This window comes from Hipposideros armiger, unplaced genomic scaffold, assembly GCF_001890085.2.
Source record: "Hipposideros armiger isolate ML-2016 unplaced genomic scaffold, ASM189008v1 scaffold_1, whole genome shotgun sequence".
NCBI lineage: Eukaryota > Metazoa > Chordata > Mammalia > Chiroptera > Hipposideridae > Hipposideros > Hipposideros armiger.
Genome location: NW_017731351.1, coordinates 7,294,453 through 7,305,666, shown reverse-complemented (window position 1 = coordinate 7,305,666; position 11,214 = coordinate 7,294,453). Strand labels below are relative to the sequence as shown.

At 41.2% G+C, this 11,214-nt stretch overlaps 1 protein-coding gene across 1 annotated transcript in view; it reads right to left on the bottom strand.

The window, feature by feature from the left end:
- Positions 1-943: 943 nt before the first annotated feature.
- The window catches only part of TNIP3 (TNFAIP3 interacting protein 3), a 39,962-nt gene continuing 29,691 nt past the window's right edge, over positions 944-11,214 (bottom strand). The window contains exons 7-8 of the mRNA XM_019628900.1: positions 9,397-9,457; positions 944-1,813 (exon numbers count right to left, since the gene is read on the bottom strand). Coding sequence (XP_019484445.1) covers positions 1,782-1,813; positions 9,397-9,457 — 93 coding nt within the window. The 3' untranslated portion in view covers positions 944-1,781. The remainder of the gene's footprint in view (positions 1,814-9,396; positions 9,458-11,214) is intronic.

Below are 11,214 nucleotides of genomic sequence, written 5' to 3'. Positions count from 1 at the left end.
CCCATTAGCATTCGCACAATCCTGTCCATGTTTGACAACTTGCTAATTAGTAATGGGATGACTTCAGTGATAGTAATAGGATGGTTACTTCATGTTTTACGGCCGTGGACTTGAATCACAGCAAGCCTATCAGGGGTCCTTCTTGTATGTATAGCCCATCTTCATTCTGATGGGCACACCTCAGCTGGCAAACTTAATCCACTACTAAAGCTGATATCACAATGACTTCCTCACTAGTTTGAGAAAATGGACAATTTGAAAAAGTGCTAAGGGCCGGCCGAGTGGCTCAGTTGGTTAAGAGCTCGCTCAAGAGTTTGAGCTCTGAGCAACAGAGTCCCCGGTTTGATTCACGGCCCGAGCTGAGCAGCCGCTGAGCTGCCAACAGGTGGCAGGATGGCTCAGCTAAAGAAAAAAAAAAGTGCTGAAATGTTTCAGTGTGACTGACTTGTTAATTCTGTTGTTTTTCTGATTCACTTATACTGAAGTATTGCCCAAGAATGATTTGCCTCTTTAATGTGTAGTAGTAAAAACAAAGCTTAGGGAATTCATGTAAGAGAAGGATAATTCCTTCTTGAGAATTGTGTTTGAGTAGCTAAAGGCTGATGCTGAAAGTATTTACCTTTCTAAGGCTCGTTTACCTTCCCTCTATACAAAGCTTCAAGTATTTCCAGAAATTGAAAAAAAAAAAGTTTGAGCTGGAATTAAACAGTGTAACTTCTGGACGTTGTAACTTGATAGTCTCAATGGTATGTCTGGATTGTTTTATGTGACAATCTCCAGCAGCTGGTCCTGGTTTTCTCTAGGTGCTTCTAGAAGTACTAATATCAGCGGGTCTCATTCTCCTCACAAGGAGGGTCTCCAGGTGGTCCTAGCACAGTCCTCATTAAGTGGATGAACTTAATACTTTTAAATTGGCTTCATCATTACACAGCTGTCATGCCACTGTGCAATTTAATTGCAATAAAATTGGATACATTTGTTTTCCATTTTTATTGGTTGGAGACATCACAGTTATGCTTTTCATTAATAACACTTGAGTCCATAGGAAAGAAAGCACAGATTTCGCTGCAAACCCATAATGCCCTGAACTACTTCTGTGAGTGCCTACACTTGCAGCCAAGTCGTCACCATCACGTTAGGAGTCCATCTTTCACAATCTAGTCCACCTGAAAATGAAGCAGGCTCGCAATTTCTCATCATCTTAAAGGAATGATCGGTTTAAGGAATAGCGTCATGTTTATAATTTTATTCGGACTGAACCACTCATTTAAGGAAGCACGCACACCTCTTCAATCTTATGTAGAGGCTCACTGAGGCCAGCTGTGATGCACAGAGTATCTAGTTAAACCGGCTAAAGAACTAAGAAGTCCCTATGAAAACATGGGAGCAAGGATAAAAAGTTACAAGTGCAGATACTTTCACGCCAGGGGATACGCTTTTCAGTCAGCATGCAGTATTACTGCATCCACAGGGGCATTGCTGAAATCATGAAGTTATCTTGTAAATCCAACCGCGATACAAGCGGAGAGGTTTCAGGGAGTGGGGCATAGTCCATGTGCCCCTTGAAATATCTTAAGGACACGGGCCACTGTGTTAGTTTTTGTAGTCCTGGCCCCGCAGACTCAATCAGGATCTCAGCTGCCACAAGTCTTTTCCTCTATCGATGCCAAAAGGAAACACTGCATGAATGGTGGTGCCGATGACGCACAGTAGAGGCAGACACGAGCCACAGTGAAAAGAAAAAACGAGGGCCCAGCCTGGCTCTCCCTTTGCCCCGCGCATTACTGATTGACTTTCTTTTCTGAGGAGAAACCTGTGAAAAACAGCAGGAAAATGTTTCAGATTAAAAATCAGAAATTCACTTTTCTCCTGGTTTAGGGTTATCATAAGCTTCTAGCCTGGTAAACACAGAAATATTTTATTCATGAGCTCCCCACAAGTGTCCACTGAAACTCTGAGAGAAGGGACCCGGAAGGTCATTGCTTTAAGCATTGACACATGCTTGTCGTTTTGTGAGGTCAGCAGTGGCCTGGTTGTCATCTGGGTACGTGATTGTCGGAGACATAGGGAAGATCTCAGTGCTTACGGGGCGTTAGTGTATTGTGAAGACCAAGGTGAAAAATTTGGCGTATTCTATAACAGTAGGACCAGGGCAGGATGCCATGAGCACATACCACAGGGAGGCAAAAGCAAAGACCCCTACTCATGGCAGCAGGAAAAAAACCCATAGAAATGCCAAGAAATACAGTGCTTTCCGTATTCATGATAACAACTTAGAATCTATTCAATGCTTTATCCTTGCGGCCTGTATTTGGTATTTCAGAGACATGGTGAACAAAAATTTTGGTAACAGGAAGATAATAAGTTACTTTTCCAGTATTTTAAAAATGCATGCTTCTGACAACTGGCTGTGACATTAAAAAGTTAGATCATATGCTCAGAACGTAAGTGTGGACCCAGAAACGTAACCCACTAACCCAACCTGAGTTTAGATTTGACCCATTCATGATACTTACTCCTGGGTATCTCAAAATGGCAAGGAAAATTAAGTCCTTTATTATTTTGACAGCACTCTTATGAACTAGGTCTAGAGCAGCGGCTCTCAACCTTCCTAATGCCGTGACCCCTTAATACAGTTCCTCATGTTGTGGTGACCCCCAACCATCAAATTATTTTTGTTGCTACTCTATAACTATCATTTTGCTACTGTTATGAATCGTAATGTAAATATATTTTTGTTTTCCGATGGTCTTAGGCAACCCCTGTGAAAGGGTCGTTCAACCCCCAGAGGGGTCACGGCCCACAGGTTGAGAACCGCTGGTCTAGAGGCAAAGGTCACCATCCCTGTGTCTTAGATGGGAAGAGACTGGATCCCATGGGATACTGCAGGGCAGGGTGGAGATCTGAATAAAAACAGGCGGGTCCTAAGTCGCTTGAAGGGAAGGCAGGCCGTCCCCATCCAGTGTGGTGGCTCGGAGACATTTCTGTCATGAGCCGTGGCTCCCCGGTCATAATGGCAGGGCAAGAGAGACAAGACAGGCACTCGTGGGCCTCACGGGGCAAGGAAGAGCTGGCTTTGTCTTACTGACGGGTGAAGAACCCTGCACTCACTGTGCACCTGATTATTATTCCTGGTGTCGCCTATGCTCTGTTTTTTGTGCTCCCGAGAGTGTGGGTTAAGTAACATGATTCTGAAGTGATCTGGATAGGACCCAGAGATCTTGGTGGCAGAGGTCGTGTCTTGACTGCACATCAAGGGTCAGCTGACTCCTAAGTTCAGTTGGTGCTCAGAGGGGCGTGGGCAGCCATCAGCACAGTGGTTACAGCCTTGAGGTGACCCTGCCCTCTCCACATGCCCGCTAACCTCTTAGAATGTGGACACTCAGGCGTGAACAGCCAGGAAATATAGGCAAGTAAGCGCTCTTCCCAGTTGGGATACACAATATAATACGTACAGGTTTTCCTTCCCTATAGGTTTTTACCTTCCATTTAAAAGGATGACTGCAATTTTATTTACCTGGTGGAATTGTGACTTGTCAAGACTTATTTTATGCATTTTGCTCATGAAACTAGTCTAGACTAGTCACATGTAGTATACATACGTGTATCTACATGTAATAGTTGTTAATTAGAATGGTTAGCATTTGCTTTAGTATTTAATTCGAATGTTTACTATTTGTTTATAAAATCTATGTTTGAATAGGAATATATTTGTCACCTATGTTTTAATATATTCATGTACATTAAAACATACTTTTATACTTTAATGTTCCCTTAGCAAAATCACTGAGTTTCCTGATAAGATGAACTTTACAGCATTACAAGGTGAGGAGGCATTTTTCCTGCCATCTTTTTCATAAGAACCTAGAAATAGGCATAAATTTATCTGTCTCTAAATTTTTGCTCCATCTTCTATATTAAACACTGGTATGATAATTAAGAAAGTAATGTATTTTATAAAAGAAAAATATTATTTTTTTTAATTTGGAATCATTTATTATTTTTTAAATAGGGAAACAAGAAAATAATATTTTTCTTTTTAAGAAATTAAGTTCCTTTTTATAATGAAAAAAAGAAAAACATTCTTAATATTTTATCCATCTCTATTGAAAATTATACTAACTATGGTCTCTTAAGTTTTTTGTTTCTTACATCTCTTAAGTAGCTTTTACTACTTATACTGGTTCCTTTTATTGCTTCATACTTCCAGTAACTAAAAATAAATATCCAACTAATCCAGCCATTTTAACCATGAAAATTATATGTATTTTTTAGATATAAAGAAATTATAGTTATAAACAGACACACACTGAAAAATAAAGATTCTGGCTTTCAGGACAGGATCATTAGAAATTATTTCAATAAAATACATGCAAACTATGATACTATTATATTTTACTTAATGTATAGCTTGGACTAAAGACAGTGCATACTGCGTAATGGTTGCCATGTGGACTTGGAGTCAGCCTGCCTGGGCTTCTCTATGTCCCAGCCAATACCTAGACATGTGGACCAGTTCCCTTAGCGCCCTGTGCCTCAGTTTCCACATTTATAAAGCAGGGCAATAGCAATACTCATTTCATAAAGCTGCTATAAGGTTTTGATAAGGTAACATATATAAGGAAACCTAAAGTAGTTTCATAACACATATAGTTAGTGTTATGGGTTGAACTGTGTCCCCCACAAGATAGGCTGAGGTCCTAACCCCTGGTACCCGTGAGTGTGACCTTATTTTGAATTAGGGACTTTTCAGACATGATCAGGTTACTATGGGGTTATACTAGATTAGCCTAATCCAATATAATTGGTGTCCTTGTAAGGACAAGACAGTTCGGACACAGACACAGACACAGCGGGAAGATGGTTATGTGCAGATGGAGGCAGAGATGGCAGTTACGCTGTCACAAGCTGAGAAACACCTGAGGCTACTAGAGGCTGGAAGGGGCGAGGAAGGGTCCTCCTTCCATGCTCCAGGGAAAGTGTGGCTCTGTCAGCACCCAGATTTTGGATTTCTAGCCTCCAGAGCTGTGGGAGAATAAGTCTCTGCTGTATGGAGACCCCACTTTGTGGTGCTTTGTATGGCAGTCCTAGGGAAAGAATTCAGTCACTATTCAGCTACTTAGTCCTTATTAGACTTTAGCAAAGGCCAATTATAATAGTTGGACTTTGATCTTTTATAATGTAAAGAAATAATTGTGTTTGCTCAGAACACAATCTCACATGCCTGCACATTCTGCCTTCCAAGTACGTAAGAGCTGAGCTCCAGCGCATGAGATGAAGTTCAGCTCTGCACCATATGAACAACTTGGACGGCACAGAAATGACTGGCAAGTGATATGGTCAGAAAACATACCTTTCTGACATTTCACAAAGGAAGACACAAACAACATGTTTTCAAGGTTACCGTAACTCTACTATGCCATGATTGTTCTAGAAGCATGGAAGTCATTTTGCATTCCATTTTGATAACAGATGAAATGAGATTAAAATGTTCTGTGTAAAATCACATGTTTCTAAACAGAAACTGTAACCCATTAACATCTGTGGACTGCAATGTATAAAAATACCATCATCTCATGCTATGCATAAAGTCAAATAAGCCTCAAATGCCCTGAACATCTTTATTTAAATCTTCAGTTTTTGAAAAAAGAGTTGATTCTCAATGTGTCACACAAATAATCTAAAATAACCACAGACGGCAACTGGGAGCAAAGCTGGAAGTGCGTTGATCTGAAGACCTGCTCTGGCTGTCCTCCAGCCATCCCTCCCCTCGCAGAGGGCTCCCGCCTTCCTCTAGAATAAGATTGTGACACCCACAGGCCGACCTCCAAGCCCTCTGCTTAAGTGACCTCGGGCCTGCTTCAGGCCTCATGCCAGCATCCTCTCCCCCTGCCCGAGGCCTGGCCACAGGGCGCTGTTTGTGGACGGGCGACGGGCATATGGATGTAGTCGGGCTGTGCTGGCTGGGCTGCCTCACGTTCACAGTCAGACCCCTCACAGCGTAAGGTGGGACAGGCCACACGGGTCAGGGCTTCCTGGCCCACTGTGTCCTGGCAAAGAGCTGGCTGGACTCTCAGCATTCTAAATTTTATTCTGGCCTTCCAGCTACATTTATCAACAGGAGGATAGACTATACTTCAACAGTTTCTAAGCTCCATTCATAACGTTTAAATATTTACACACATGGTATGCAGCTCTCCAGGTAGCCTTGCCCCAGGCTCCAGGAATGTTAAAGGAGGGCCTGGTGACAGCGTAGAAATTTCATCACCTTTTACCCCACTGTATCTTTAAAACTCACAAGGCTACTGTTTCACAAACACTTCATGTATAGACATCAGAGCCACCATTTAAGGTTAAATTGTCATAAAAGTAATAATTATAAGGGGACAATACTAGGATAAAAATATGATGTGCTACATATATTGGGGCCAGACAAGCAAATTTTTCAGCAGTCATAGGAAATTAATAAAAACTGAGAAGTAGGACAACCTATAAAGTGCACATACTAATTAATATTGATTTAAATATTCACATTTCTGAACGGATAATTTTCATTTAAATATAAGTAAAGTATTTTAAGTACTTATATAAATAAAACTTATAGTAGTTTTAAGAAATAATTTCTGTTTGTAGATGATCAGAGACACAGTCTAATTTTTCCACTCATTTTTTTTACTTCTATTGCTTGAATTTTGGTATTTGCAGCCCAAAATACAGGATATCTTGACTAGTGGTATATTCTTGAATAGCGTGGGGGAGGGGGTAAATATATTAGTCATATAATAAAGCAATGAATGCTATCATAACAAAAATATTTGTATAATAAAAGATTTCTGAATCCATATTTGCTTAACAATCGATACCACAAAATTATTTTTAAGAATCTGAGCAATTGGGTTGGACCTACAAATCAAAAGAAGCTTTCCAGTTAAATGCACCAAATCAACATAGAAAACAAAAACCAAGAATCACTACTGAAATTAAAAATGGCACATGAGATGTTTGTGACAAGGGTGATTTCAGAGCTGCTGCCAATTCTGATGACCTGGCTTGAGTTTTGAAATAGCATCCGCTTTGGAACCGAGAAGAGGAACGATAGGAATCCCAGACCGGGAGAGTTTTGGGTAAGGAATTTCTTTCTGCGGTGTCTCCTAGCCACAGGCAGCCTTCACCCCTGCTGCAGACATGCCAGTCAGCTGCAGAGCTGTGCTGCAGGAGGAGGACAGACATCAAATATGTCCAGCAGGTCAGTTCCAACCAGGGCCGTCCAGGAAAGATGAGTTCATAACATATTACCATGCACATAATCTTACATAGTACTGGGTCTTTCACCTGTGCTATTCTCAATGTCAAATGAGGGGCGCGGATCATATATGCTGTGCATTCACAGGAAGAAGAGATTATTGGGGGTTAGATACTTGTCCCGTAATTATCCAAGTTAAAGCCCCCACTGTCATTTTTATATCTCTCATTTTAGACAATGTTCGTATAGTAGGAGGGGCAGGTTTTCAAGGGCCCTGTAGGATGCGATTCAAAGCACAGGTTTTGGAGTCCTACATGCTTGGAATTTAATCCCAGGCCTAATTCTTGCTAACTGTGGTTTAGGCATGCTACTTAAATTCTCTAAGCCTCAGTTTCCTCATGTGTAAAATGGTACCATAATATAACCCACTGTATAGCATTGTTGTAAAGATTAAAACAATATTTTAAAAACATTTAGTATATAACAGAGGTTTATTTTTTATTTTAACTTTACATCTGTAGACACTGTCACACAGCATGTTTATGTGTCACAAAGCTCATTATATTGCTTCCAAAATAGACAAAAATCAGGAGGTCTCATACACTAACTGCAAAATTCTATTTTTGCATATTTTATTTAGTTTCTGATGGTCATCTCAATTCATTTCTATTTTATATAGTTATTAGCTTCTGTTACATTGGTGCAGGAGGGACCCAACAGTGATGTATAGAAGCCTATGATATTACTGAATTCTCTTCTGAGTAATTGTATTTTCTACTGATTAAACTCCAACTCTAGGAGACAATACCCTTAATATTAATTCCAGACCAAGATAAAAAGGAAAATTATAATTGGGTGGCAACTCAGCTATTATACAACAATGGATTTCAAAAGCACAGACTTTATGCAACAATCATTATGGTTAATAGTATGCCTTTCTAATAAAAGCTCTCCGTTACAGCTGGAAACTAACAATTTCATTAAAACCAATGGTAATATTTGTAGTAGAAAGAAAAGAAAAAAGAAAATCCTGCATTTTTCTGATAAATACCTACTTTATTATAGTGTTCTCATTTTTTATCTTTCTTCTCTATAATGCTACTGGCTTTTGCCAGTCTTGTGTACAGCTGTCCAGGTTGTGTGCTGCACAAGTTTAAGAGGCCCTATTATACAACCATGAAAAGCCCGTGGACTTGTGAGGTTCACAACCTGCCACACTACATGTAGTATCCCTGGCTCCCTGCTTCTGCTCCATAACGGGCTCCTTGTCTGAAAACTAGAGTTCCACGATCTCAAATATGAACAAAAGGAGATCAGATTTCAAGTATGGCCTCAAGTATGCTCATCTTCAGCTTTTCTAGACACATTCAAATCTCTGGAAATTAACAACTTAGATTCACAGGTTGTCTGTCGGCTGAGATTGTAAACACATCTCAGACATTGCTGACTTTTGATTATACGTGAGGAGCGGAGAAGTGGGGTTATGGTTATCGCCCAGTAGGTACATCCCACTCCTGGGTGGTCTCATGAGACCATGGAAAGGATAGCAGATTCTGGAAAGAAGGAGGGGAATAGTAAACCAAAAAATAAAATAAAATAAGATGAAAGAGCACTGTTAGTGTGAGCACTCCATAGGTGACTTCTTAGCTTCCTAGCATGCTTAGAGGTGGGTGTTGTCGGCAGCCCTGGCCTAAACTTGGAGCCTGACATTGAGTCATTAGGGAACAAGTTCTGAGCCTTCGGTTTCCTCTGTCTGTCTGCCAATGACATTTAAAACATCTGTCCAGCAAACCCAACCTGGAGGAGTGGGTGTGCAGCTGGCCTGTATGGCAGAAACACAGAGCCTGGTGGTGGTGGTTGAAATATGGCTCTGCTTCACGTTTTCGTTTCCAACCCCAGATGGGATACTGATGCTGAGACTGGACTGGGAACTGGAGCCGGAGCTGAAACCCAGGCACTGCTGCATTCCAGCATTTTCTTTTCCTAGAGGAGTGCAGTGGAACCCCAGGTGCGTCAAATTAGAGTTGTGTACGCAGCACCGCTTTGTAGTAGGCCGTCCCGGAGTACGAATGAATGTATGCTGAGTAAACATCCCCCGAAGATCCCATGAAAATGTAAACACGAAAGAATGCTCAATACAACTGTGGTCTTACCATTCGCCTTGTGCTGCACATCTGGCGGAAGCTGGTCAGGAGCATACCACTGATAGTCTGGCTGTGTGGAACAATAAAGCATGATTATAGCAATGTGGGCTTCAAACAAAGTAGAGTGGCACGTTCACAGTGGAATTATACTATGTCGCTTTCATCACGCAGGCAGCACGGAGCCGTGTCCGGGCCAAGCTGCCGGCCAGCCTGCGCGGCTCTGACCACCTCCCCGTGCGCCTCCCAAACCCACGCTGCTCGGCCAGAATCCCTCCCACTTTGGGGTGGTGGCAGATTTTCTTTTTTTGAAACAGATGTGTTTTGTTTATCTGCAGAAATATAAACACTTTTGTAAAACTTACTATGGTCCATAAATAAAACAAAGCCATTTACTATCAACAGATATTCTGTTTAAACCCTCACACAGGAGGCAATGGGACAACCAGGGAAAAAACGACAAGTTGAATGGTTTCTGGTGGTTTGAGGAAGAACGCGAAGCCTTGCAGTGGGGACATGGCTGCAGAGGTGGTGAGGCAGGGCTGTTCCTTCGCTTTGTGCTGTTTCTGACGTGCTCAGATAGGTCAGACTAGAGAGGCCGTGGCACAAAAGGGTGGGCTTGGCTTTCTCTCTTAGGGTTTTCTCCTAGGGTGACACCAGCTAAGAACAGCTAGCTACTGAACTTTAGGCACCATGTCCAACAAATGCCATTGAGCACATCAGAAGCTATAGGCCTGAATTTCAAGATACAGTTCCAAGGCCAGTATTTTTGTACTTATCACTTGGAACAGAGCAATCTCAGCTTTACGCACTGCCCATGAGGTTGCCCAGCCTTCCTGCTCCATAAGCGTACCCCTGCCTCCTACCTCGCCCCAAGTCACAGAGAACACAGACCTTCCATTCTCTTGTTATTCAACTACCTCCTGAAAATAACTGGGAAAATTTCTCTAACAAGGAACCAATAGGGAGCATTTGCATGGCCGCCAGACCACTGAAGGTAGCCCAAAAGTTCAATTGTCTGACAAGACACTAAGAAATGTAGTACAGCCTGACTGCACCTTACCACCCCCCCAGACACCTAGGCTCTTGGCTCCTTTTGGTGCATTAAAGAGCTGAAACAGGAAATGAGATCACCTCTGTTTTTTTATCTCCTCATTTATTTTTAGATGTTTCAAATAACATGTAGGGTAAGTGACGTGAGCCTTGGTGTTATATTCCAGGAGAGTTGCCAAAAGATGGTGAATATACTGTAATTTTACAAACGCGATTGCATGTGCTTTAGTTCAGGCTTAGAGGTAAGCATGAAGTACTCTTTCAAGTTAATTCTGGGACTTTGTAAATTCTGCTGTTATACTGAGCTTTTGTTTAATTGGATACTGCTTGAAAATGTAAGCCATTATCCATGGCTTGGAACCTTTTTTCAAAAGGTTGATAATTTTACATGTTTGTTGATAATTTTGCATGATCTGGACTGCCCTACCTCTCGTAATTGTTAGGGAAAGTTTGGTGAGCTTTCATGGTAGGTGAATTTCTACCTTCTTTTCCATAAATGAAGATTTGAAGAAAATAGTCATTTTTATTTCTAGAGAAAATTGAATGAGTCATTGGTTTCATAGTTACTACCACAAGAATATTTTTCCAATTCTTCCATGTGCAGGAACCAACTTCTAAGTAAATGTCTATCTCTTTATATTTCCCACTATATTAATTTAACTCTACATCCTATACAACAATTTTAAGGAATATCAATCTGCATTTAGAGATCCCCAGAAATCTTTCTGTAAAGACCAGACAGTAAGCAAACAGGTAAAGGAAAAAGAAAAGAAAAAA